The sequence below is a fragment of the Gopherus evgoodei genome, chromosome 2 (genome assembly GCF_007399415.2).
Source record: "Gopherus evgoodei ecotype Sinaloan lineage chromosome 2, rGopEvg1_v1.p, whole genome shotgun sequence".
Taxonomy (NCBI): domain Eukaryota; kingdom Metazoa; phylum Chordata; order Testudines; family Testudinidae; genus Gopherus; species Gopherus evgoodei.
Genome location: NC_044323.1, coordinates 147231640 through 147259576, shown reverse-complemented (window position 1 = coordinate 147259576; position 27937 = coordinate 147231640). Strand labels below are relative to the sequence as shown.

At 61.6% G+C, this 27937-nt stretch overlaps 1 protein-coding gene across 5 annotated transcripts; it reads right to left on the bottom strand.

Moving 5' to 3' along the window:
* Positions 1 to 114: 114 nt before the first annotated feature.
* On the bottom strand, positions 115 to 27381 carry PSD4 (pleckstrin and Sec7 domain containing 4). Of its 5 annotated transcripts, none has more exons than XM_030551794.1 (16): positions 27185 to 27381; positions 15149 to 16299; positions 11508 to 11586; positions 10610 to 11063; positions 9292 to 9471; positions 8624 to 8704; positions 8007 to 8119; positions 7237 to 7295; positions 5461 to 5550; positions 4741 to 4784; positions 4019 to 4185; positions 3626 to 3696; positions 3074 to 3219; positions 2408 to 2552; positions 1756 to 1899; positions 115 to 823 (listed from the first exon to the last, which is right to left on the bottom strand). In XM_030551794.1, the coding sequence occupies exons 2-16, from the start codon at positions 16139 to 16141 to the stop codon at positions 572 to 574; spliced, it is 3018 nt and encodes a 1005-aa protein (XP_030407654.1). In that variant the 5' UTR covers positions 16142 to 16299; positions 27185 to 27381; the 3' UTR covers positions 115 to 571. The 5 variants fall into 5 exon arrangements, with proteins under 5 accessions (XP_030407654.1, XP_030407651.1, XP_030407655.1 ...); XM_030551791.1 differs by lacking the exon at positions 27185 to 27381 and adding an exon at positions 23447 to 23646; XM_030551795.1 differs by lacking the exon at positions 27185 to 27381 and adding an exon at positions 23447 to 23646 and having other exon boundaries at positions 15149 to 16294.
* Positions 27382 to 27937: the final 556 nt, after the last annotated feature.

Here is a 27937-nt window from a genome sequence, read left to right as displayed (position 1 = left end):
GTTTGGCAGTCCCCCCTCTCCTCTGCCCTGCTGCCCCCATGACATGGGGCACACTGCTCAGGTGGGGAACAGCCCCATGTCCCCGCCCATCCCCACGCAGCCTGGGCACGGTTCCACAGCTCACTCTGGTTTATTGCTCTGGCGGCTTCCAGTCTGTGAGAACAGGAATCAGGAGCCGGCCTGGGGGGTGTGGCGCCCCGGGGGGCCCCCAGAGCCCAGCTCAGCTGGCAGGATTTACCGTCCTGTGTCAGGTGTCCCCCAGCTCAGCCCAGCCCAGGTCCATCAAGGCAGCGCTGCCTCCTGGGGGGGACACATGGGCAGGGCTCAGTGCTCCTCCCATTCCAAGGGCAGGGGGGGCTCAGAGTCCCGGGCTGGGACCCCCCAGGGGGCCACCCACTCTTGGTGCCACCTTTGCCCCCCCCATTGCTGAGATGCTGGCGCCACCTTGGGGCTCTGTGCTGTCGGTGCCGTCGTGTATGAGCCTAAGGTTCCAGTCCAGGCAACGGCTCGTACCTTGTGCTGGGGTGAGTGCCCGGGGGGTTTCCCTGGGCGCCCCATGGGAAGGGGGGGGTCACAGCAGCTGCTTGTTGCGCTTGGGGATTATCTTGCGGACCGTCCTGCGCTCAGAGATGTTGCGTTTAACCTTCACGCCAGTGGGCGGCGGGTCCAGGTTGAGCGAGGGGCTGGAGTGCGACTTGGTGAGGCCGAGCCCCTCGTCGGCTGAGTCGGGACCCCCAAGCCGTGTTTCCCACTGCTCCAGCGCCTCGGAGCCCCCGCACAGACGCGCCTCCAGCAGCTTCACGTAGGTCTCGTAGCGGCGCTTCTGCAAGGGTGAGCGCAGCATGAGCCCTGGCCGCGGCCAGTTCTGGGAGGCAACGTGCCAGGCAGGGGAACGGCCGCACCTGGGATGCCCTGTGATCTTCCCTTTAGTGTTAGGTCCCCTCCCTTCCCCCTGCAGCCCAGCACCCCCTGCTCAGGGGCAGCTCTAGGGATTTTGCCGCCCCAAGCATGGCAGCCTGCCTGCTGCCCTCGCGGCGTCGGCAGAGCGCCCCCCGCAGCTTAATGCCCCAAGAATGTGCTTGGTATGCTGGGGCCTGGAGCCGCCCCTGCCCCTGGAGCCCCCAGCCCCACCCCTCCCCTGGCAGCCCAGTGTCCCCTGCTGAGCCCCCCCCACCAGCAGCCCAGCGCCCCGTGCTGAGCTCCCACCCATCCCCCGACAGCCCAGAATCCCCTGCTGAGCTCCCATCTCTCCCCCGGCAGCACAGCACCCCCTGCTGAGCTCCCACCTCTCCCCCGGCAGCGCAGCGCCCCCTGCTGAGCTCCCACCTCTCCCCCGGCAGCACAGCGCCCCCTGCTGAGCCCCCGCCCCTCCCCCGACAGCCCAGCACCCCCTGCTGAGCTCCCCGCCCACCGGCAGCCCAGTGCCCCCTGCTGAGCCCCTGCCCCTCCCCCTGCAGCCCACTGCCCCCTGCTGAGCCCTGCTCCTCCCCCGGCAGCCCAGTGCCCCCTGCTGAGCTTCCCCTCCCCCCTGGGCAGCCCAGCGCCACCTGCTGAGCCCTCGCCCCTCCCCCGGCAGCCCAGTGCCCCCTGCTGATCCCCCTCCCCCCCCGGCAGCCCAGTGCCCCCTGCTGATCCCCCTCCCCCAGCAGCACGGCACCCCCAGCTGAGCCCCCTGGCTCTGAGCCATTCCTACTGAGGACACAGCAACCTCTCGGCCCAGCCCCAGCCTGTGCCCACCCCCAGGGCAGTACCCACCTCATAGAGCAGATACTCCTTCTTGAGCCGATACTCCTCCAGGTCGCGGCCCCGGCCCCGCTTGTCGGGCAGGTTCCGCTGGTGCTCGCCCAGCTCATCCGAGAACTTGTCCATGCATGCCTCATGGGCCTGGTGCTGCTCCTCCTGCCAGGACATGGGCTCAGTCCAGGAGCCCCCCCGCACCCGCAGGAGTCCTCCCCCCGCCCGGGGAACCACAGCCACTGGGGACAGAGGGATGGCCACGACAAACAGCCAATCCATGGGGCATCGGGCTGCCATGGGTTGAGCCGGGAAGCTGATCCAGTCACTACCTATGGTGCTAATGGGCCCACAAATCCATGATGGGGCAGAGCCCATGGGAGGGCACTCAGAGGTGGCACCAGGGGGCAAAACTGAGCCAAGGAAGATGCCCCTGTCAGTGAGCCCCTCAGGCTGGAGAGAAAACCCCCAGGTGGTCTGGAGGTCCCGTAGCTGGGGAATCGCTGAGGGAGCCTGGGGGTCCTGTGGCTGGCAGTCACTGATGGGCCTGGGGGTCCCATCGCTGGGAGTCGCTGAGGGCCCTGGGGGTCTCATCACTGGGGGGTCCCATGGCTGGCAGTCGCTGGGGGCAGCCCTGCCCCATGCCCAAGGGTGGCAGCGCTGGGGAACTCACCAGGGAGCTGCGGCACTGTGCCGTGGGCAGGATGGGCCGGATGAACTTGCGCTGGGAGCCGACAGCTGCCGGGAAGGGCGGGGACGAGAACATGGCGGCCACCAGGTTGATGCGGGAGATCCAGGAGCTCATCTCCTCGGCGCTTCTGGGAAGGAGAGAGGGAGAGACTGGGGGGTGGATTCTGGGAGGAGGCAGCGCCACTGGGGCCTGCGCGGGAGCAGACACCCTCCGGGGTGAAGGCTCTGGCCAGCTGCTTCGGCTGGGTCCCAGTCTATGTTCAGCTCCCAAGGTGGGTGTAGTGAGGGCTGCGAGTCGGAAGTGAGGGGCATGGGCAGAGCTCCAGCTATGAAGGCAGAGCCATGTAACATGCAGTGCCTTTGGGGTGGATGGGCAGCAGGCCCCAGGACACGGGGGATTGAGGTAAAGGAGCAGGGAGAGTGTGCCTTGGGGTGTGGGGGCGGGGGCAGAGTGCCCAGGCAGGGCAGGGGAGGAGCGTGCCCATGGTGGGGTCAGCGTGTCCAGGATGGGTTGGGAGGCAATGTGCCCTGGCCAGGGGAGAAGGGCAGGGTGGGGACTTCGTGCCTGGGGTGGGGGAATGGGACAGCATGCCCAGGATGGGGGCAGTGTACCCAGGTTGGGAGGTACCATGCCTGGGGGGCCACTCACAGAGCCTGGAAGAGGAAAACGCGCCAGTCGGCCGTCTGGAGGCGGAAGACATGTGGGCGTTTGTTGTACTTGGAGGCTCTCTCGGCCAGCGCATGGTGCACCCCGATCGGCTCCTCCATGCCTGGAGCCTCTGCCCGGGTCTCGTCCTGCAGGGGAGGGGCACACGACACATGAGCCAAGAGGCGGGAGCAGACAGCCCTGTCCGGAGCTCTAGCCCCTACCCGGCACAGCCTGTCTACCCCCCACTGCCTGCCCTTTGTGCCCCATACCAGGGACCCACTCCCAGGGCGGCTCCTGCTCCGTGGGCTGGGCCAGGGGTGTTGGGCCTGGCTGGTGTCTGCTAGGGGCTCCTGCTGGCCATCAGGGAGACATGGATCTGAGCCACAAACAGCCCACAAAGCCACTTTAGTTATGGTGCCCCCAGCCACGAGGTAGGGGCTGGGGATTAGACCCTGAAGGGCTGCTCTCCCCGTGCCCCCAGCCCCATGGCACTGCCCATGCCTCCCCGCGCCCCCAGCCCTCTCTGCACCCCCAGCAGGACCCTAGCATTACCTTGAGGAAGTAGAGCACCATTCCCTTGAGCACTGTGTAGAAGGTTTTCCAGCCTCGCTTCCCCCAGGGTGCTGGAAGGGCAAAGGTCATGCAGGGTGAGATCCCAGCCCCTCCCGCCCCAGGGAGGATGAGAGCTCCACCTGCCCCAGCCTGTGATGGGTGTCATCCCCCAATGCTTGTTTCCCAGGGTGACAGTCTCTCTCTCTCCCCCCTCTCCCCCCACAGGCTGGTTGCTGGGGCAACAGGCATCACACACCCTGTGCTGGTTGCCAGGTGACGGGTGTCACTCCCGCCCCCATACAGGTTGCCAAGTATCACTCCCTGCATGCTGACTGCCAGGCAACAGATGTCACTCCCCGCATGCTGGTTGCTGGGGAGACGGACGACACTCACTCTTCTTGCCGTCGGCTTCGGCGTGCACCTTGCGGGCGAGCTGCCCCTCCTTGTACGTGGTGGCCTTGGCGTCCTGGGTCAGCGTCAGGAAGGGGTTACTTTTCTTCCGGCTGGACGGGGTGCCGGGTGGCCGGGGCGTCAGGGCGCTGACCAGCTCCTCCTCATCCCTGCAGGGGGAGACACGGAGCCCAGCATCACAGGCTGGGCTGGCACAGTGCCCTTCTCCCCCCGTCAGAATGGAACAGGCCGGGGTTTGTCCCCATGCCCCCCTCATTCGCCTCCCCATGGTCAGAAAGGAATGTATTATGGCTCCTGCAACCCCCCCGTGGTTAGAATGGAACTGACGTGGCTCTCCCTTACTCCCCATCATAATGGAACCGGCCATGGCTCTCCCTTACTCCCCTATCATCAGAATGGAATAGGCTGTAGCTCCTGCCCACCCTCCCTATGGTCAGAATGAAACAGACCATGGCTCCCACTTATCCCCCTGTCATAATGGCATGACTCCTAACCTTCCCCCAGTGGGCAGAACGGATCAGGCCGTGGCTCCTACTCATCCCACCATGGTCAGAAAGGAACAGGTTGTGGCTCCCCCCATCAGAATGGAACATGCCATTGATCCATGGGGTGGAATGGGGGTTGGACCAGACTATATGGCTCCTGGGAGGGACCACTGCAGGCAGCAGGGGCAGTGGGAGGCTGGCAGTGCCCCGGGTACTCACATGGCCCACTCCAGCTTCTCGTTGCGGATGGAGTAGTACAGGGCCTGCCAGGAGAGCAACAGGGTATCAAAGGGGCCACACACCCCCGTGAGAGCCCCGCCCCATGCTTGGGGAAGGCCCCACGCAGCCCCCTAGCAGCAAGACAGCTGGGAGTCCCTGCCTCCCTCCGGCACTATCCCAGGCAGGGCTGTTCTGCTGCCAGACTGTCTGCTGCTGCAAATGCCACCCTTTGCAGAGACAGCCCTATCTGGGACGGCTGGACACCCCCATCTAGGGGGGTGTCACCCTCGCTGCAATCACTGGGACCCCACAGCGGTTCCATGGGCTATCTCCCCAACAGCACTCTAGGAATGGGCCTGGGCTCTGGGATTAGCCACGTTCCTCCCCCCCACACAGGGCCACGCGGAGCCCTGTTACCCTCCCCACCCCATGCAGCACTGAGACACGGGGGGCAGGGTGCCAGGGATACGTAGAGATAGCTAGAGGGGGTGTATGGGGATAGATAGATAGAGTGTGTGTGTGTGGGGATAGATAGATAGATACGGGGGTGTATGGATATTTCTGTATAGGATGAACAGACAGACAGGTGACTGCATGGACGGTGCAATGGCTGGACACACAGCTGAGTAGGTATCGGGTATGCCAGGCCCTCAGCTAGCATGCCGGCCGGAAGCTCTCAAAGCCAGTGGCGCCAGCTCGCCTGGCCGAGGGGCTCGGTACCTTGAGCTGATCTTTGGGGAAGTTCTGCCCATCTCTCATGCCATCCAGGTTGGTTACAAACTCGTGGCAGGTCATGCTGCGGCCGATGTTCTGCAGCCACAAGGGGGCGATGGTGCCACACGCACACCAGGGTGGGAGAAACAGGGATCAAAGTGAGAACAGGGCTGGGTTTGTGCCCACGGGGCCCTCAATGCTGCCCAGTGCACATGGCCCCCACACATGGCCCCACCCTAGGCCAGGGCTGGCCCCAGGGGCAGGGGCACTGACCTCCCACAGCCTGGATAATGGAGCCAAATAATCTTTCTAGCACACAGAACCTGCTGCTCCCGGAGCCCTGGAGAGAAGCTGCACCGGAGCTATGACACACTGTTACATGATGCTACATCCAGCCAGCAGAGGGCAGCAGTGCCATGTCTGGCCCCCTCTAGTGCTGGCCAGGACCACAGACACAGGTTGACGGAGGAGGGGCCCACAGTTCCATCCTGCAGGCTGACAACTCAGCTGGGGGGTAGGCCCTGCACCCCTCGCTCCGCTAGCCTGCCTGTGACGTGGCTATCCCAGTGACAGGCAAAGTCGCTCCTTCCCCTAAGAGCACAAAGCGAGAGGGGGGTGGCAGGCAGGAGCAGAACCCAGGAGTCCGGGAGCCAGGTCTGTGCTGGAGCCTACTTGGGCACACCCCTCCACGCACTGTTTCTGCACACAGGCACTCCCCTGTTCACACACATGCCTGCTCTTGGGCAAACAGCCCATGCGGCATGCACACCCAGGGCCTTGTGCCCACACTCACACAGCATTTCACCCAGGAGCTGCAGCATGGAGCCATGACACATCTGGGTGGGGTCACTGTTCTCAGAGGTGACCTTCCCCCTGACCCAGGGTGTGACTCACGGGCACAGCTCCTCCCGGGTAAGAGGCCTGGGGTCCCATGGAGAACAGCTGCCAGGGGCCCAGCTGGGTGCCGCCAGGCACCAAGGGTGGCTCCCAGAGCAGCAGGAGAAGGGGAGTTTGCAGGGCCAGTCACCGCACTGCCCAACTCCCCAGATCAGCCGAAGACTAATGGGCCCCTTGAGCAGTGCTGGAATTGTGTGTGACCAGGGACAAGAAGACTCACCCAGCAAAGCGAAATGCCTGTCCAAACCAGAGGGCAGCCCCAGCTCCATGGATCTCCCTCCTCCCTGACATGGGCATACGCTAGCACAAGCCCATGAGCACATACCTGGGCAAGCACCCAGATGGCCATGCACATGCAAGTATGTGCGAAATAACGGAGCCTGTGTCCACGCACGTGTGTGCTAACTGGAGGCCTGTCCCCTCCAAGACTGAGCCTGCCGATTTGCTAACGAGCTTTTTAGCCTTGCTTTTTCATGCGATCGGTTCCCTTAGTGACTGTGGCGCTGGCGAAAAGGGCCAGATGGATGGACCACCCTCCCCCCCGCTGCAACCCAGAACGTGCACAGCCACCTGCCTCCAGTCCTCACCCTGCCCCTCGTGAGCCCTCCCTGCTGGAGACGGGCTGAGCTCCCCTAACTCATTGCGCACTGGCACCAAAGCACCAGCCAATGGGAACTACCAGGGGGAGGGCACATCCTGTTACCAACCCCATTTACCCACGAAACACACAGCTCTGGGCACCGCCCTGGCATGGCCAGTCGGGCCATGCTCTGGGCTTGGTTGGTGAGATCCCCATTGAACCCGCCCTCCCTGCTGGAAGGGGCGCCCAGATCGACATAGGCCTGATGCTGCCCCCCGGAGCTCCCCCCATGCCCGTGGGCTCACCTGCCCGTGCAGGTCCGTGTTGAGCAGCATGAGGGCGCAGGTCAGGGTGTGCACAGCATCTAGGGGGCAGAGAGGGAGTATGTGTTCAGCATGGAGCCGGCCTGGAGTCCGTGGCAGGAGAGATCTGCAGAGCTCGCTGCGTGTGGACAGCGGGAGGCCCACGGCCCTCCAGGGCACAGATCACCACGCCTGGCACCTCTCCCATGCAGGCACCATGGCAGCCCCCTGGCAAACGATCCCAGATCTCCATGGCATGGCTCCTCCCCCCGCATCTACTGAGTGCTGGGGTGGGGGTAGGGGCAATCGTGGGCATTTGCATGGGGGCAGTGGGCCTCTTGAAACGCCTCCATCCTGGGGCTCCAAAGTAAAACCTAGGCATCCCAGCCAAACTCCAGCTCCATTCATGGCCTCTGCCCCTAACCCTCACCTCACCCTCGCAGCTTCCTGTGGCACAGCACTCTTCACTTCCTGTCTTAAACTGGCCCACAGCCTTGTGGTGCCATTAAACAGCTCCCTGGTTCCAGCCCAGAGGTGGCTGCCTTTCAGTGGCAGGCACCATGAGCACTCTGAATGGCCCGGGGGCTGGGAGGGGTGCATCGCCGCTCTTTAGAAGCACGATGGTCCTGCCTGTGCTAGTGTGGTTAGTGAAACTGAGGTACAGAGCAGCACCGGTCCAGTGGGGAGTAAGTGGCAGCATCAGGCCCAGGGTGCATCAGACCCTAGGGTGTCTGTAAGCTGGGGCGGGGATGTGGGGGCCCCGGGGAGCTCACCTGCTGAGGGGAAGGCATCGGGGTTGCTGAGGTGGTAGCGCTTAGAGAAGTGTCCAAGGATCCGCTCCCGCTCCTGCGTCTCCCCAGTCAGCACGAAGGCCTTGAGGAAGGACCTGCCCATCGCAGAGGAGACACCGTGCTGGGAGACTTGCAGCTGCACCTGGACTGGCTGGATCCTCTCCTCTCCTCTCCTCTCCCCACCCTGTGCACGCCGCTCATCTGCTGCGGCTGCAGCCCCAGGTGTGTTTGTACAGTCCCTGGCAACTTGCAGCCCCAGGCCCATGCAACAGGGACTCTGCCTCTCCGGACCCAGAGCTGTGTGGCCTGGGGACTCTCTCTGCTTGGAGCTGATCAGCCGTTTGCTCCAATCCCTGTCCCCCTCCCCACGTCTGGCCTATTTAGCTTGTCAGCTCTTCGGGGTGCAGACTGTCCAGTATGCTGTGTGTCCAGCTCCTGGCACCTTGGGGCCCTCTCTGGCTGGCCTTAGCTCCGGCACAAGAGATGAGGAATTAATAGCGCTGCTCCGAGTGCCCCCTCCCTCTGCCCCCCTCCCCACAAGCTTTTGTCCTGCGCTGTTCCCCTGGGAAACACTCTGGACGGATCTTTGGTGCCCTTACCTGAGTGCCCGGTCCAGAGTCTGCCCGCTGAACTGGAAGAAGGTGAGGTATTCCTCTGCCACCTGCCGGCTGAACTCGTTGCTGGGAACCAACACAAGCAGATCAGAGCAGCGCAGAGCTGAGGTCCTGGCTACTCCAGGCCTGGCCTCTCCCAGCAGGGGCGCTGTGGGGAGCAGGGCAGGACTCTGGCTGTGGGGGGAGCTCCCAGCTACTCCAGGCCTGGCCTCTCCCAGCAGGGGGCGCTGTGGGGAGCAGGGCAGGGCACTGGCTGTGGGGGGAGCTCCCAGCTACTCTAGGCCTGGCCTCTCCCAGCAGGGGGCGCTGTGGGGAGCAGGGCAGGACACTGGCTGTGGGGGGAGCTCCCAGCTACTCCAGGCCTGGCCTCTCCCAGCAGGGGGCGCTGTGGGGAGCAGGGCAGGGCACTGGCTGTGGGGGGAGCTCCCAGCTACTCCAGGCCTGGCCTCTCCCAGCAGGGGGCACTGTGGGGAGCAGGGCAGGGCACTGGCTGTGGGTGGAGCTCCTGGCTACTCCAGCCCTCCCAGTGGGGCCACTGTGGGGAGTGGAGCAGGGTGCTAGCAGTGGGGGGAGCTCCTGGCTACTCCAGCCCTCCCAGCAGGGGACATTCCAGAACACTGTCCATCTTGCCCAAAACGTTACTTAAGTCCTACTTCTTCCTGAGGTAGGAGGCCACCTGCGACCTCTTGAAGCCGTCCAGGTGGTAGAGCCGCGCTGCCAGCCGCTGAGCAGCCCGCTGGTCCCCAGAGGCCCCGTTGGCAAGCAGGGCCCCGTCGGGCTGCGGCGCTTCCAGATCTCTTGGCTTTTCCCCTGCATCTTCCTGCCTGGGACACCTGAGGGGGCGGATGGAGGTGTCAGAAGCAGGGGGGAGGGCCCTCCCATCACTCCCCTCCCCATGGCTGAGTCCTGCCCTCTCCTGCACCAGCCTTCCACCGGGAGGGGTGGAAGGAGGACTGGCTCCATGTGCCGGGCTGCAAGGCCCAGCTCTGTCTGCCCCCACCCGCTGAGCCTCAGGGGTCTAGCTCAGGCAGTGTAAGTGACACATGGGGCCTTGTGATCTGCCCCTCTGTGCGCAGCGCTCAGACACGAGTCTGTGGATAAGTAAGGATAAGAGTCCTACTGCTGCCTCTGAGTGCTCTTCGTTAGCTCACGGGGCAAAGGCTGCAGTTCGGAGAGTGAACGAATCTGGGTTCTCATTCTGCTTCCCCATTAGGAGTGAGCCACTCCTATATCAGCTCATGTGTGCGTCAAAGAGGGGGGTAAGGCTAGGGAGCAGCCCATGCCTGCAGTCATAGAATATTAGGGTTGGAAAAGTCCTCAGGAGGTATCTAGTCCCACTCCCTGCTCAAAGCAGGACCAACCCCAACTAAATCATCCCAGCCAGGGTCTGGGGAGGGACGGATTGAGGAGAGTTTGGGACGGATCAAGTGGGGGAGTCTGGGAGGGAGGGATCGAGCGGAGGTCGGGGGGGTCGGGTGAGGGACGGATTGAGGGGGGGTCGGGTGAGGGATGGATTGAGGGGGGTCTCGGGAGGGACGGATCGAGGGGTGGTTGGGGGGTCGGGTGAGGGATGGATCAGGGGGGTCTGGGGAGGGGTGGATCGAGGGGAGGTCATGGGGGTTGGGTGAGGAATGGATCGAGGGGGGGTCTGGGGAGGGATGGATCGAGGGGAGGTCGGGGGGGTCGGGTGAGGAATGGATCGAGGGGGGGGTCTGGGGAGGGACGGATCAAGGAGGAGTCTGGGGAGGGATAGATGGACGGACGGACGGGTAGCAGTTTCCATTAGCTCTCAGCTATCTCTGCCCTCTCGGAGTGCTCACCAAATGGCTGCCAGCTCTCATCTCAGATGCCCTCACAGTGCAAAGCTCAGCTCAGCCCCGGCGCCTAACCACAGCTGGAGGATGTCGTGGCTGCCTGAGCCCTGTGACCTCCCGTCTGGTTCCCCATGACCCCACTCGCGTGCTGGCTTACCCCGGGGTGGGCTCCGGCCTGCCCTCCTCCCCCAGCACAGGCTCATCTCCAGGCATGGGGGGTAGTTCCTCTATGTCCTGCCCCTGCGCTGCGCTGCCCGGCTTCCCCTCCGCCGCGTCGAGCGACTCAGCCGGGGACTCGGCCGCAGTGACTTCCCCTCGCGGGCAGGAAGTGCTCTGGGACGCCTTTGCCACCAGACAGGGGGGCGCCAGGCTGTCATGGCCAGGAGCTGGCAGCTCCAAATCCGCCTCCTGGTGCTGAGCCGGTTCCGTGGTGTGCTGCAGCGAGGCCTGGGGGCTCCATCTCTCTCCGCCCGGAGAGGGACTTGGAGGGTGGAGCTCGCAGGGGCTAGGGTGGTCCCAGTCTTCGGCGTGCAGCAGATTCGATACCAAGGAGGTGCTGGAAGCCGAAAACAGCAAGCCGCCCTCCTCCGGGTCCAATGCACCACTGAGACCTGTAGGGACAGTCCAGTTACCAATGGCCCCAGCACAGCTCCCCTCCCCTGCTGCTGTTGCCCCAGCCAGCCTCCTGCCTGCGATATGGGGCCAGACCCTTGCTGGCGTGATAGGGCAGATGGGGTGGGGGCAGGACAGAGTGGGAGTAGGGGGAAGGCAGATGTGATGTCCCTTTCTTTTCCATAGAATATGATGGGCCCCCCACTTTAAGCATGGCACACAGGCCTGGCCCGACTTGCTCAGACCCAGGGCCCACCCAGCGCAGTGTCATCTGGGACAGTGGCAGCACCAGCTGCTGCAGAGAGGCACAGGAACCAGCAGCAGCAGGTGGGGTACGGTCTGCCCCCCACATTTGGTCTCACAGCTAGCCCCCTGCCTCCTATAGGCCAGGGAGGAGCGATTGCAGAACAGCCATCTCATCCCCGAATGGTCCCAGGACTGACCTGACTCCGTGCTGCACAGGACAACCGGGGGGCCGCAGACGGCTCCATCTGCCAGCTGGTCGGGGGGGAGGCCTGGGGCCTGGAGAACAAGCAAAGACTCATTAGAAAATCCACAGGAGCCCAAGAACTGCTGGGAACAGAACAGAGGCCAGGGAGTCGGCTGGTAAGACCAGGCGGGGCTGCTCTGATCCAGCCTGGCCTCCTGCTCAACGCAGGTGGACAGTCCAGCCCAGGACACCCAGATTGTAGAAAGAGATGCCCAATCTCCATTTGAAAATGCCGAGTGAGGGAAAATCCACCGCATCCCCTGGTCTGCTTAATCTTCCTCCCTGGAAACGACATGCACTGGCCCTTCCAGCCTAGAGCGACCAGACAGCAAATGTGAAAAATCAGGACGGAGGTGAGGGGTAATAGGAACCTATATAAGAAAAAGACCCCAAAATCGGGACTGTCCCTATAAAATCAGGACATCTGGTCACCCTACTTCCGGCCCACGCTCCTGGCCCCGACCGTGGCTGGCACCAGCAACTGTCGCAGAAGCAGCAAAACTTCCACAATAACCGACTCTGAAATTACGGACTCAGAAGGGAAGTTTCTGCCGGGCCCTGGTAATGAGTGGCTGCCTCACACCCTGACGCAGGAGGGTTTATAACATGACTGAAGGTAACCAAGCCTGATTTGCTGCTGAGCCTCTTTTGTTTCTGATCTCTTGTGGCAGGGAGTTCCACAGGTTAACTAGGCCCTGTGTGTGTTTTTCATTCGCTGCCTTTAACACTCATCGATTGTTCCCTGGCAGGGGCATTATGCAATAAGGCAGGGCCTGCTGTTCTCCCATCTCTCTCTCACTCTATTTTATAGCTCTCTGCCATCTCCCTACCTCTCCTCCTCTCTAAACCAACGGCCCAGCCCTTGCCCGTCTCTGTGTCTGCTCTGGCCTTTTTGGTGGCAGGTTGACCTGACCCCAGCTGACCCACAGGGCTGGATGGGATCTGAGCAGAAATCACAGTATCCTGGTATTTCAACATCGGTTTTGCTCCTGAATCGGGACGGAAGACAAAAATATTGACATTTTTTTGCAGAATGAAAAGGTCAGAAAAAAAGTCAATTCAGAAATGCAGAAACATTCAACCACATCTGTCTATGGAGCCATGGTGCCTCATGGGAGTTATAGTTCTGGCACCTCATTCATTTGTGCTGGATGGATGGGCCTCCCTGGCTGGACTACATTGCCCAGCATGCACCTGCACTCATATGATTTCCCTGCTACAGCATGTGGTTCAGAGGTGAGACATGATGCATCATGGGAGATGTAGTTCATCCAGAAATCTAGCACCTAGGGAGAAATGGGACATACAGCACCTGGCAAAACAGGGGGCCATGTCTGTGATTGGGGCACCTAAGCACTACTGTAATAACTCTAATAGCAATAGAAAAGTACAGCGCCTAGCACAATGGGTACATGGTTGGGGTGCCTACGTGCTACTGCAATATCTCTAATAATAATATACAAGTACAGTGCCTAGCACAGAGGGGTGCTAGTCTGTGAGTGGGGCCCTGAAGGGTTACGGTAACACAAACACAACCAGTGCAGGTGGGAGTGGTGAGAACCGGCTCCGAGGAACTCCTCCCTCCGCTAGCAATCCGCGTCAGTAACAGCTCGGGAGATGTGTCTGGTTTTGACACCTGCGGGTTTAACCCAGCAGCATCCTGTAGACTGACAGACTCTGGGCAGCGTCATCTCAGCCTCACACTGGGGTCTGACCTCCAGAGGCGCTCAGGGCCTACTGCTCCCCTTGGCTGAGAACCAGGCCCCTGAACCAAGTGACCCCAAAAGCAGTGCTGGCCCTCGCCCAAGGGACCCTCCCTCCCCAGTCCCACTCCATCGCCCCAGCCTCAGCACCCCAACTGTGGTTGTCACCCTCCTAGTCACTGCAATGGCAGGAAAGCCAACACGGGAGCTACCACAAGCTTCTCCTGTCACCGCCGGCAGCCCCCGAAGCCGGGGGCTGCTCCTGGGAAATATTTCAGAACTGTGTGTCACCCTCCCCCACGGACTCCCCCCTGCCCTGGCAGGATGGCTGACACCCTCCCCTCAGCAAAGCCTGACACACCAGCCCAGCTGCCTCATCCCCAGTCCAGCCCCACCCTGGAGACTGGCCAGGTGCCAAGCCACCGCTGCAAACAATCCACAGGAAGGCGCATGCTGAGCTGTACCCTGTTGGAGCCAGGCTCCAGCCATGCCAGGCCAGTTTTAAAAATAGAGCCTTGGCCCGAGGGCTTAGGGCAGGGCAGGGCTCCCCAGCCCCTAGCATTTCCTGCCCTGCTCCTGGCCTGACAGGCCCAGCAATCAAGGCCCTCAATGGAGCTGAGGTCAGAATTCAGCCCACGCAAGCAGCGTGTCAGGGGCTGCCCCACGGTGCCGGTGCTGAGGGGTTGGCCCAAACCCCATTCCTTGTCTCGGTTTCCTCTTGCACTGGTTTGACACACCAAACAGGCCTTAGGGTAGGTGTAAATGGCCCCCTCGGGCTTCCGCCTCTGCAATGGCCTCCCCAGCTGGTGTGGAGCCCTGCCCCTAAGGCCATAGGGGGCGGATTGGGGCATGGCTGGGGCACCCTGCGCTGTGGCTATTCCCTGCCCCCCAGGGCACATAGGGGGAAGATCGGGGGCATGGCCAGGGCACTATGCACTGTGGCTATTTCCTGCCCCCAGGGCACATGGGCAGACGGGGGCATGGCCAGGGCACCCTGCGCTGTGGCTATTCCCTGCCCCCCAGGGCATATACGGAGCAAATCGGGCACATGGCTGGGGAACCCTGTGCTGTGGCTGTTTCCTGCCCCCAGGGCCATAGGGGGCAGATCAGGGGCATGGCTGGGGCACCCTGCACTGTGTCTGTTCTCTGCCCTCTAGGGCCCATGAGTGGGGGAATGGGGGCATGGCTGGGGCGTGCTGCACTGAGGCTGTTCTTTACCCCTAGGGCTCACTGGATGCTATGAAAAACAGATTATGAGTTGGAGCAGCCTGAAGGTAGCTCTAACTGACCCCAGGGGCTCGGCAAGTCCCTACATGGCCCCAGAACCTACCTGGGGATTACAGTGGACAAGAAGCTGGATATGAGTCAACAGTGTGCCCTGGAGCACTGCATCTTGGGACATGTAGTTCCTATGGGCCACGCCTCCAAATTGCTGAGGCTGTCTACACCCAAGATGCACTGCCTACATCAAGGGGAGGGCTTTTCCTGCCGCTGGAGGTAATTCACCTCCCACCAGACCCCTGGCAGCCTGGTTTGCTAGGCTTATGCAGAGCAGGGAAAATAATTCCCTCTGGTGCCATTCCCTGGCCAGGGTTATGCAGCGGGTCGGATTGGATGGGCTGAGGGGGGTCAATACTGCAGATCAGTACGGACCCAGGAGGGCACAGTCCCTTCATGCCCCCCAGTCTCACAGCTCCACAGTGCCGGGAGTGGATCCCCAGCACACGCTGGGCAGGCCGAGGGGGGCTTTCTCCAAATGGAGATCACTCAGGTTGTCCTGAGCGGGTGGGGTAAGGGGCGGAGACATGGGCTGTCCCTCCACTAAAACCCTCCCTCCAGCTTGGTCGCCGGAGGAGGTTGACAAAGGGCAAATGGGCTGCTCGCTTCTTACCTCCAGCTCCTCGGCCATTGAGCAGGCCCCGTCGATGTCCCGTTCTGTGATCACCAAGGGGGCCCAAGTGCTGCAGTGCATCGTGTAGGCGGGGAAATCGCACGGCGTCTCATCCTCAGCTCCCGGTTCAGTCGCCTTGGCGAAGGGGCACCAGAGCTCTTCCTCCCGTGGGCTGCCTGACACCGACTCGCCCTGGGGAGCCCCATCGGCCTCATCGCTGGAACCAGTGCGGTCCCCATCGGCGGCACTCCAAAAGGCAGAGCCGTCAGAGGGGCTGGGCCCCGCGGGACCTGGGCTCTCCTGGAAGAGCGGGTTGTTGTAGAAGAGGCACTGCTCTTCCTCCTCCTCGGACGACCAGCTCTCCTCCTCCTGCCTCCCTGGGCCGGCCTCTTGCCCGTCATCGCTGTCGCTGGCTGCGGTGGCTCTTTCATCCAGCGGCTCCCCGGAGATGGGCAAGCCCTGTGCAGCCGGGGCACAGCTCAGTGCGTCCTCAGGGCCCCGGGACCAGCTGCTTAGCTCAGCGACAGGCTCTTCTTGCTTCTCCAGCTCCCCTTGCAGGTCCAGCACGCACAGCTGAGCTTGGAGGATCCCGGACCAGAACAGTGCTTGGGCAGCGTCATCCTTCCCCTCATCCTGAGCATTCAGGTTCTCCGCTGGAGGGGGTGGAAATTCCACTGCAGGGATCTCCGAACCAAGTGCGTTCCCCACGGCGCACAGCATCTCTCCACCTCCCAGGCCAGCAAATTCTTCCGGAGATGTCTCGCAGTCCCCGGCAGCGACTTCCAAGGAGCAGCTGCCAACACCGTCGCCCTCCGGGCCCGAGGGGGACTGGGCATACAAGGCACTGCCCAGGTCTGTGTAATGATCGGAGAATACAATCGCATCTTGAATCCTAAAGAGGCTTTCTCCAGGCCTACATCCGGGAGCTTCTGCGGCATAAGGAGCCAAGAGGTCCATGGGCTCCGTGTGGCTGGAAGGGCTGGCTGGATCCATGTCACCCTCCACCAGGAACCACGCCCTGGGGTTGCAGATGCGCCTGACTTTGCTTTGAAAAGTCCAGTTAAGCCAAAGTGGGCTCTTCTCCCAGCTTGTTTGCTAAGCAGTGAGCAGCCGGCTCTCTAGAGAGGCTCCCCATGGCACTCGGGTCTACCCTGGAGCAAAGGAGGGCAAGCAAACAAAACCACAAGTTAACGTTCAACGAAATGGGCTGGAAATGGGCACGTTAGACAACCCCAGGAAAGGCCAATGCGAGCCGCTGGGGGCGAGAGACACTGCAACCCGGCCCAGGAATGACGAGTGATACTAAAAGCAGGGAAATCCATTGGGAGGTCACAGGGTTTGTACAGTACACGGGGGTGACGATCTATTTATCACATAGGGCACCCAGACACATAGGGGGCGCAGCAGACAAATGCGAGCAGCCCAGGGCGGGTTTTTTTCTGTTTGGTCAGCAGCGTCTGCTGACGTCAAAAACTGCTTGAGAAATTCATTTTTAAAGGAAGTGGTTCAATTCCTAGCTGTGCCACTGGCCTGGGTGACCTTGGATAGGTCACGGACCTACCTCACGCCTCAGTTTTCCCATCTGGACATTGATCCTGAGTTCCTTTGGAAAAGAGCTAGGAATTGGTGGCACTCAGAGTATAGACTAGTGACTAGGGCACGTGCTTGGGATACTTGTGCTCTAATCCCAGCTCTGCAACTAACTCTCTGGGTGACCATGGCCCTGCTCCGAACCTCAGTTTTCCCATCTGTAAAATGGGGATAATGACACTGGCCTGCATTGAAGTGCTCAGACAAGGAGTGTGATCTGTCACGCTTCCGGCCCCCACAGTGCGCTCAACATTGTACCACACAGGGAGAAAGGACAGCCCCACAGAGTGTAGAAGCTACACAGAAATGTGCAGTACACTTGGAGGGGAAATGCCTGGCGTCTCGGCTAGGGATGGAGATCACCCTGGTGCAGGACTGCACAAAGCCTAGATGCTACTTTGCAGGACTTCAGTCCCGCCAATCTTGGTTTAAAAATGGTCCCTGATGGAGAATCCACCGTGAGCCTGGGTAAATTGTTCCCACGGTTAATTACTGTCACTGATAAAAATTTACACCTTATTTCCAGTCTGTATTTGTCTAGCTTCAACTTCCAGCCGTTGCATGATGTGAGACCTTCCTCTGCCAGACTGAAGAACCCAGTATGAAATATTTGATCCCTGATAGACAGTGATCAAGTCCCCTTAACTTTCTCTTTGTTAAGCTAAATAGATGGAGCTCTGAAAGTCTCTCACTCTCAGGCAGGTTTTCTAATCCTTTAATCATTCTCGTGGCTCTTCTCTAACCCCTCTCCAGTTTATCAACATCCTTCCTGAATTGGGGGCACCAGAACTGGACACATGATCCCAGCAGCGGTCGGTGGCACCAGGGCCGAATACAGAGGGAAAATAAGCGCTCTGCTCCTACCTGAGATTCCTGACACACCAGGGATCACATTTGCCCTTTTGGCCCCTGCATCACACCTGCAGGCCTGAGTCCCTGAAGTCCGCAGAGTTCTCCCATCCCTGAAGCCGGCCCTATGTGCCAGCCCGCAGACACACAGATACCTCCGACCTACTATCCAGGGGCTCCATTTCTGCTCGCCCCGGATCACTGAGAGCTAGCTAGAGAGCAGCCCACAGAGGGGCCCGAGCTGCAGGGCTGCACACGCGGGCCTGTGCACACGCACACTCAGATGCTGGGAGAGCGACCACAATTGCAGAGCCCAAGCCGGAAGAGTGTTACACTCAGCCACAGCATTTCCGGTGCCTGCTTGATGCATGTGAAGTCCCAGCTTATGCGGCTAAGCAGAGACATATGGAACTGACACAGTCACATAGAAAAGATTCCCATAACTGAATGCTACAGCTTGCTAATCTATAGCATTAAAAACCACTACCCCAGAGGAATTCTACTATTAGCACTTGTGTCCTGGTCATCTGTATTAGGGCAGCGTCCGGAGCCCCCTTGTGGAACATGGTCCTGGTGTGCTGGGCGCTGTACAAACACAGCACGCTTTGAGCCCTCAGCTGAGAGTGCAGCGCTGCCAATGCTTAAGCCAGGCTTGTGATTTTCAGGGTGTCTCTAACCTGACTGGTGAGTGCTGCGAGCACAGGGCTACTGGCTGTTCTGGGGTCTCACTCACTGCTGTGACCTGACCAGAAATTCCATCGTAGGTCTGAGAAGCTGCATGGCCAAAGTTTAATCAAAACTGTTACGTTCCTGTGAAAAGGCTGGGTGCTGGCAAAGAGCCCATTCTCCCACAGGCTCACTGCTCTGTAAAGCTCCAGCTCCTGGAGTCACGGGAGCACATAAGAATTGCAGCGTTTGTAAAACTAACACAGGTTGGGCAGGCCTAGCTGTGCAGCCAATGAGACAGAACAGCATAGGGAGAGAGTCGCCTTTAGATGCCGGCACCTCACTTGGGGCCACTGCCCCTGACCCCGGCTCTGGAAGAGGAAAAATGCCGTGGATGCAGCAAGGCTGAGGGTGGATGGGGATAGACAGATAGACAGACAGAGGGCATGGATGGGGATGGATAGATGATCAATCTCCCAGAAGAGGTAAGTATGGGCTCGGGGGGCTGGATGATTAAATAAGAGGCAGTGTGGTCCAATAACTAGAGCACTGACTGGGGAGTCAGGACTCCTGGGATCCTTTCCTGGCTTTGTCACTGACTCCCTTTGTCACTTTGGTGCAGTCCTTGCCCCTCTCTTTGCCTCAGTTTCCCCATCAGCACAATGAGCGTGAAGGGGTGTGAGGCTGAGTGGAAAGCCAGAGTTCACGGTCACTGGAGGGAGTGAACCAACACCCCCGAGCAGCCAGACCAAAAGTGTGTCTGGCTTCCCTTCTCTGTGTCTGTCTGTCTGCTTCTGGGGGCTGCCTGTCCAGGTGCCCCTGGGCCCAATTTCCAAGGTGCTGGCTCCTGCTAATGTCCATGGGTGTCATGAGTGCCCAGCCTTGCTTGTGCATCCATGTCTGTCTGTGTGTCTGCAGAGGGGTGTGTGTGTGTGTAAGTGTCTGTGTGTCTGGGGTCTCTGTTTGCATGGCTATGTCTGTGTGTCTCTGTTTGCATGGCTGTGTCTATGTTTGCATAGGTGCTGGGAGCAGCTAGCTTGGGCAGCATGGCCATGGTGGCAGGGGCAACAGCAGGGGCTAGCCACCCGAGCCAGACCCAGGGGCAGGTAGCCTGGACCTTGAGTGGCTAACTTGAGCCACCCCCTGCTATTGTTAGCTGGGCTAACATGTGGCTGGTTCCCCAGGCTGGGCAGCTCACTGCCAGCTGGACTGTGGCCAGCTGTGGGTCTGGGTATGTCTGGTGGGGGGTGGGGGAGTGTGTGTCTGTGTGTGCCTCTGTCTATCCCTCTCTCTGCCCCTGTGTGAGTCTTGTCCTGCCCCACACCCGGACCAGCGGAGGAACAGATGCCCCATTCATAGGCAGGGACACAGCTCCACCAGCCTCCTCCCATCCTTCCTGAGTCGTGTCACAGCCATAAGCGCCGGGGAGGGGGGGCAAGCAGTGCTGGGGGGGGCAGCCCCCTGGATCCCCTTCCCCCCCACACACTCCCAGCTGGGGTCCCCACAACTCGCTCCGAGCTCCCCCCATGCTCCTGCCAGGACTTTCCCATCCAAGCCAAGCGGCCCTGGTGCCTTCCCCAGCCAGCTCCCACTGGCTCCCAGCCCAGCAGCCCCCACCAGAGGCACCTACCAGGGGCTTCTCTCTGCGCTGGGGAGCGGGCCAGCCCCTGCCCGGGGGCGGGGAGCCTGGGGAGACCTGCCCATCCTTGCTGGCTCCGGGTGGCTGGGGAAAGCGCCGGCTCTCTCCTCCCCCCCACCCTGCATTCGCTCTGCTGCTGTCACTTGCCTGCACACTTCCTGCCCACAGGGTTTAGAAATGGGGCGGGGAGGGGGGAGAGCTCTCCCCCTCGCCCCCCCCCCCGCAGCCAGGCCCAGGCCCTCCTGGCCTCCCACTGCTGGCTAAGCTAAGGGCATGCAAACAGCTGCACAGAAAGCGGGGCATGACCCACTCCCTGCCCCACCTCCCACAGCCAAGCCCACAGCCCTGGGGCAGGCCATGGGGCTAGTTGGGGGGGAGTTCTGCGTTATCCTCCCCCACGCTGCTGACACACTCTTCTCGGCAGCTTCCGGCACGTTTGGTTGCAGCCCTGGAGCAGCGGGGCTCTGAGAGGTGCAGATGTGGTTGGGGGGCGTCCCTCTCCCAGCGCTGGCACTGGTCCCCCCCTCCCCAGGGGGGCGTCCCAAGGTGGGAGCGGGGCCTGCTGTTTTGCCAGCCCTGGAAGTTCCAGCCTCATGGCTCAGACCCCACCCAAGCAATCAGGAGATTCCTACACCCCCCCTCCAAAAAATTGCAACATGAAAAAAAAAATCAAGTCATGGTTTGCGGCTGGGCTAAATCCCCCTTGCCCTGTGCATTGGTGTCACTTCTACAAGTACCCAGCGGGTGAAGGGATTTCGGGTCCTGCTGGGGCAGAATGGGGCAGAGCTGCGGGACCCGTTGGGGCCAGGTGCTGTACAAACACCTAGTGAGTGCAGTCCCTGCTCAGAGAGCGCCCAGCCGAGCGCCATGCCAGGGGGTGAGTTTGGCACCTGGGCAGCTCATCTAGGGGCCATGGGGAGGGGGAATCATTAACCCCTGCTAAGCCCAGCTGCATTCAGCCAGTGACCTGCGGGTGAACGGCTCCAGCCCCCAGAACCACCAGTGCACTGTGGCTGCTCACTGAGGCGAGGCTGGTTAAATTCCACCTGGGTGCACCCCTAGGCAGGGTCTGCCCGCAGCTCTGGCTCCAACATGCCCTGCAATCCCGCGCCCCACCTGGCTCTGAGAGGGACAACTCCTGGCAATCAAATAGCAACAGTCAAACTGCAGCAGCCAAGCAAGCACTGAGCCGGGAGCCGAATTCCCCTCAAGCTGGTGCTGCGCAGCATAAAATCAGCCTTGCGGTGGCGCTGTTTTTTCTGCGACCCTCCAACGGCCCGGACTTACTCCTTGTTTGAACGCGAGCAGATCTGCTAGGAAAACGTCCTGGCCTGGTTTGAAATGGTCAGTGATAGAGACTCTACTTTGATCCTGGAGCAGGTGCTCCCAGGGTTAATTCCCCTCCCTGTTAAACATTTACACCTTTCTTCCAGTTGGAATGTGTCTAGCTTTGACTTCCAGCCATTGGATCGTGTGAGCCCTTTGCCTTCTAGACTGAACAGCCCTTTATTATCAGCTTTTTGTTCCCCACACGTAGACACCGTGTCACCGTCTCTGTGCTAAGCTAAAGCGATTGAGCTCCTCGGGGCTGTCTACACAGCACCTAGACACCCATGGCTGGCCTGTGCCCGTTGACTCGGGCTATGGGGCTGGTTCATTGCTGTGTAGACGTCCTGGCTCTAGGACCTGCGAGGTGGGAGGGTCCCAGAGCTTGGGCGCAAGCCTGACCCTGAAGTGAACATAGCGATGAACCAGCCCCAGCCAGCTGGTTTCCCTTTGCTGTGCAGACACCCTCACAGCCTAGCACCACAAGGCAGGTTTTCCAGCCTTTTAATCCTTCTCGTGGCTCTTCTCTGACCCTTCCCGGGCAGCAGAACGGGACGCAGGACTGTGGCCGTGCCAAAATCACCTCTCTGCTCCTACTCGAGACACCCCTTTCCCTTCCCCCCATTAGCCCTTTGGCCACAGCATCGCACTGGGATCCCATGATACATTTGTGACTGATGCCAACCCGGGGGTCTGTCAGTGCCCATCCACAAGGGCGCTGCTCAGCCACCCGCCACCTGGGCTCAAACCCTTCTTCCCTCAGATCCCCCCCGGCTATAGTTAAAGGGAAAAACCTCCCATGGAGGGGAGGGGGGCAGCATGAGCAGCCACTGCCTGCCCCCCTCCAGGCAGGAGAGGAACAGCGGCACTGTGCCATCCTGTTGGGCACCCAGGGGCACCTCCAGCTTTTGTGCTTCAGAGGAATGAGTGTGGGGGTGGGGGTCTCCACTGTGGACATGCCAATTTCTAGGCTGAAATCTACTGGGGGGCTGATCCCTGGCAGAGCTGACAGCTCCTGCAGGCAGAGGCCCCCCACGGGAAGGATGAGGGTACGGGGTCTCCCAGGCACTGCCCTGCCCGATGCAGTCACAAGCAGCACTCAAACTGCTCCCACTCCCAGGCCTCCCCAGGGATGACAATGGAGATGCCGCTGGGGCCCCTGAGGGAAACTCTGAGGGAAGCCAGAGGCAGCCTCAGGACCAGCCTCAGGGCAGCCTGGGTCACACTAGCCCCCAACATTTTCCCTCCAGGATCAGCTGCTCATTTGTGTGTCCACAGCTCGGTGCTATTGACAGGCTGCCCTGCCCGGGGCGTCCACTCCCACCCCTGGCACCGTTCAGTGATGTGCAGGGAGCTGGGTGGCTGTGATCCCCTGGCCTGTGGCCAGAACCTTGCTTGGGGTCACCAGCCTGAGGCAGAAAGGCCAGGTTCTAGGCCATAGCCCACCTGAGCACCATTTCAGCCCCCCCGCCCCCTGGCTCGCTTCCCTCCATTGGTACCAGGTGGTCACTGCCTCTTCCTGCCACAGAACGGGCCAGGCCGGCCCACTTGCCCTTCCATGGCCAGCCAGCCTAGGCCACCAGCCCATTGGCAGCACATGGCGCTGGGCCCCTGGAGGCTGCGTGACCAACTCTACTTGGGCCAAAAGCGGGGGGATGAACCTCGGACCATCTGCACCAAAAGCCTGAGCCTCTCCCACTGGAGCCAAAGGACTGGCTCCACTAGCTAGCGCTTATAGTAGACTCTTATCCTAGTCACTAGAGGGAGACAAAGCACCCTGGCATGCGGGCAGTAGGAAGAGCTGCCCAGGGAGCAGACACAGAACAATGCACACGCTTTGGGGGTCTAGGGACTAGAACTCCAGCCTGGGAGCGCTACAGAGAGGGTCTCCCCTGCCTGCGGCTAGGAGCAGGCCAGGCCATGAGCAGGCAACACCCTGCTTGGCTCACACCTGCTGAGCCAGCCCCTGGCCCGCAGCCCTGTGGCTGGGGTGGAGAGATCCCTGCAGCAGCTGGGCCGCTCGCACCAGCCCTCCCTAGCCGGCAGCACTCAGGGCGTGCAGATGCGGCCTACCCCCCAGAAGGCCTCCACACCAGAGCTCAGCCACAGACCCCGTCCAGCCCCAGCCCGCTGCCAGCGGCGGGCACGGGGGAGAGGAAGCGAATGTGCTGGTGGAATCCCACCCGTGCCCCCAAGAGAACCGCTTGGGAAGTGTCACAACAACTCACCCAGTGCAGCCCTGCAGCCGCCCGGCCTTCACCTGCTTCCGGTGCCATGAGGCCAGCCAGTGGCTTCCTGTTTGCTGCACAGCACTAGCCGGCTCCTCCTGCGGTGGCAGGAAACGCTCAGGCAGGTGCAGCAGTTCCCCAGGGGCTGCAATCTCGGGGCACACAGCAAGGCCCCAAGGAACGGCCCTGACTGCTCCCAACACTGCTGCGCTGCCACGGCTACCGCCATGCGCCAGTGGGGACAGGAATCCGGCTGAGCTGCTGGGAGTGCAGCCACGGGGCAGAGAAGAGGGGGAATTGCCTACAGGGGCAGGTCTCTGGCTAGCTGCCCCCTGCACACGTACAAACATGGATGCACACACGCTGGGCCGGGTACACACGGACACACAAGCACAGACATGGACACGCACACGCTGGGCCAGGCATGCACGGACACAGAAACACAGACATGGATGTGCACACGCTGGGCCGGGCACACACGGACACACAAGCACAGACATGGATGTGCACATGCTGGGCCGGACACACACGGACACACAAGCACAGACATGGATGTGCACACGCTGGGCCGGGCACACACAGACACACAAGCGCAGACATGGATGTGCACATGCTGGGTCGGGCACACACGGACACACAAGCACAGACATGGACACGCACACACTGGGCCGGACACGCACATGCACACGCTGATCCGGGCACACACGAACACACACACACACAGACATAGGCATGCACACGCTGGGCTGGGCACATATGGACACACACACACAGACATGGACATGCACACGCTGGGCTGGGCACACACAGACAGACATGGACATGCACACGCCAAGCCGTGCCTGGATCCCACCCACCTGCACTATTGCCCTGCTCTGACACATCCGTGCCGTCATCCCGACACAGACAGGAACTGCCCTGACTGCTCTTCCCCGACCCCAGAGCAGTTCTCCTGGGTCCCCTCCAGCCACGCGCCCATCTCTCCGCCCTGCCCCATCCTACGAGAGCTGGACACCTGTTCCTGGACTAGGCTGGTCCTGGACTAGGGGTTCAGCCCCTGGCTCTGCCACTGAGCTTCTGTGTGACTTTGGGCAATGCCCTTGGTTGCTACTCCATGGGGCGGGGGATGAGGGGAGAGCTGTTCTTCATGGGGGGGGGCTGTGAGAACGAGTGATCCTGGAGAGGCAGAGGAAGCTCACAGCAACACTCTCCCCCAGATGCCCTCTGGTCACAGCCACCCCAATTTTCCCTCCAGCCCCACCCTGCCCCCGAGGTCCTGCCAGCTGAAGCTACAGCAGAGCGAGGCCAGTTCTGCCTGCCCACTCCAGGTAGAGCAAGCACCCGCCCCATCAACCTCCCAGCGCGAGTGCTAACCACTGGGCCACACAGCCTGGCTTACGAAGTGGGCCTGTGCCCAAGGGCTGCTGGCCCTGCTAACGACCTCCCTCTGCACTGGTTTAGTATGTGGTGCCATTTGCAGTTTGAAGAGTTCTGGGATCTCTCCCCACCCCCGCCCCCCCGGGTTATCAACGTCTCCCCACCCAGCATTCCTGGTTCCTCGGCGTCTCTAGCTGCGGCCACCTGCAAATGCCACCAGGGACCTATGGCCTCCCAGTGATGCCGAGGGTGCATGCAGGGAGAGGTCTGGGGACCAATTGCCCACCACGCTGCTGCCGTGGAGGAAACCCCACATGCCACATCACCGACTTCTGGAGAGCAACCCTGCTGGGTACTCTGGCCCTGCGCTGGCACGAGGCACACAAACATGCCTAGATCCTGACTGTGAGCAAGGCCAGGGGGCACCTGGCTGGCTGCAGCCAGCCAGCCTTTGCCTCCCCAGCCAGCTGCTGGGCTGGTGTGGGTGGCAGCAAGGATCTGTGCCAACACTAACACACTCAGGGACGCCATGTGGCCAGGCTGGGCGGCCGCAGTCATTAGCAAGTCCAAGCACAAATAAAGAGACCCACAGAACCACCCTCGCCCAGCCCTTTGTGCCGCAAGCCAGCTACCTGCCCGCCCTGCCATGCCAGCACCGTGGGCAGGGACCAGGGCTCCAGGCCAGGTCCCCTAGCCTCTCACTCTGCCATGACCCCAACTGGCATCCGTGGGAGTTTTGCATTGGTCCAGGCTCCAGCCCATGGATCGTGAACGCCCTAGTTGGGGCTGCGGCTGCCTGGGCCAGTCTAGTGCCAGGCATGGTGCCAGCACTCAACACGGGCACTTGTCCCTAGCTCACCCCAGCCCCTCCTGAGACAGGCTGTGTGTGTCTCCAGCCCAGGATTTCATTCCCTGCTCTGAGGCGAGCTGGATCCTGCAGCCCCAGGACAACAGGGCCCCACACTGCGACAGGAAGAGCCCAGCCTAATGACTGAGGCCAGCTTAGTGCTTGGGACATCAGGGTTCCTGGCTCTGGTACAGACCCTGTGTGAGCACAGGCTGGTCCTATCCCCCCTCTGTGCCCATCTGTAACAATCCCTCATCTGTACAGACCGGGAGATCCTTGGGCAGGGGCTGTCACACGGTATGTCTGGGCAGCGCCCGGCACGATGGGCCCTGATCTCGGTTGGATCTGGGCAGCGCCTGGCATGACGGGCCCTGATCTCGGTCGGGTCTGGGCAGCGCCCGGCACGACAGGGCTCTGATCTCAGGGGAGGTCTGGGCAGTGCCTGGCACAACAAAGCTTGACCTTGGTCGGGGCTTCCCCAAGCCTTCCACCAAGAGCACTTTCCCTCTGGTGCCTGTGAGTGTCTGGTCCGCTGTGGTCTGTGCAGGGCCAAACACAAGGGGAAGTGATTCCTGGCTCTACCAGCTCCTCTCTGCTTGCTGCAGGACACTCCCCTCCAGGTGTGGGCGGTGCATCTTAGCCCCGGAGCCAGTGAGCAGAGGTGTCGCTCTGTTGTTCTGATCACAAACCTAATGTGCTATTAACACACTTGCCCCATGAATGCCAGGGGCACGGGCTGCAGTTGGAACGAGCCTGGGCCAGCCTTGCCCCATGGGCTCAGGGTTGGTGTGGGCATGACAGAGCCAGGGCAGCCCCAACCACGCTCATCTAGGGACCTTGTCACACTGATCCGTACGGGCATCACACACACACACACACACACACACACACACACACACACACACACACACACACACACACACACACACACACACACACACACACACACACACACAGACATGTCCTGCACCCACCCACCACGCAGGAGGAGAGGGGGCAGGGATTTCATGCTATTTCTAGATTTAAATTCTCAGCAGTTGCCAGGTACCCCAGTGATGGGCGCTGGGCGAGCCCCTCATGCCCTCTAGCCTGGCCAGGGCACTGGCTGGGGGCCCCATGTGCCAGCTGGGCTCGAGAGGGAGGATGTGCCGAGCGGGTCTTTCCCAGCTCTGAGCCCCGGGGTCCCCTAGGTCTGCAGAGTGGGGGGCCAACCAGGACCTCCCTCTCCACCCCCCAATCCCTCCCACCACCTCCAGGACAGCTTATCCCAGTGCACAGGGGGCCCGGCTGCCTTCCCCCACCCCCTTGCCAGGGCATGAGTGCCAGCAGGGCCTGGTGCTGTGGAAAGCCCACTAAACCCTCCCTCCAAGGACCTAGGTGGGGGCGGGGGCGGGGAGGCCTAGTCTGGAGTCAGGGACCACAGTGCATGCTGGGAGGTTGTCCCACAATCCCTTTCACCCCTGTCAACCAGCCCCGTCCCCTCCATGCCACTGGCAAGGCAGCTGTCTCCTTACCCATCTTGGGGGGGGGCTCGGTGCAGGGACACAGGCCCAGGGCCACTCGGTTCTGCCTTCCCCGGCCCAGCAGGATCATGGCTCCGTCTCCAAGGGCAGGGGGCCTCTGGGCTGCTCTCCCCTAGGCCCAGGGGCGCAGGGATGTGGGGAGCACACCGGGACTCTGGAAACGTGGCTCGGCGGAGCGGAAGAGCCCGAGCCGGGTGCTGGGGCGAGGAGGAGCCGGCACGGGGCTGCCAGACAGGTTTGACAGCAGCAAGCCCGGACGGCCGCTGCCGGCACGGTGCCCATTCCGGAGCCCCGGCCGGGGCGTCCTGACTGTGTGCGGAGCCACTGACCTTTGGTCCCTGGGGCCTGAGAGCTGCGCTCCAGCCTGGGGAGAAGCGGGGGCAGGAGGGGTGCTACAGACTGGGAGATTCGCGTCCCAGTCCTGGCCCCTGCCCCTCTCCGCACCACTGAGGAAGGAGCTGCTGGGGTGGGCCCACAACTCGGCTCTCCCTGACCCCCCTGAACGGGGCTGGCGGCCCAGCTCAGCCAGCAGCTGCCAGGAGCTGAGCCCGGCTGGGGATGGGCGTGTCTGGGCCTGGGAACGCACTGGGCCCGATCCTCCTCTGCGCCTGCTCTGTGGGCCCGATCCTCCCTTGTCCCAGCACCATGGGCCCGATCCTCCCCTATCAGGGCTCTGTGGGTCTCATCCTTCCCTGCCCTAGCACCACAGGCCCAATCCTCCCCTGTCTAGGCTCCGTGGTCCCA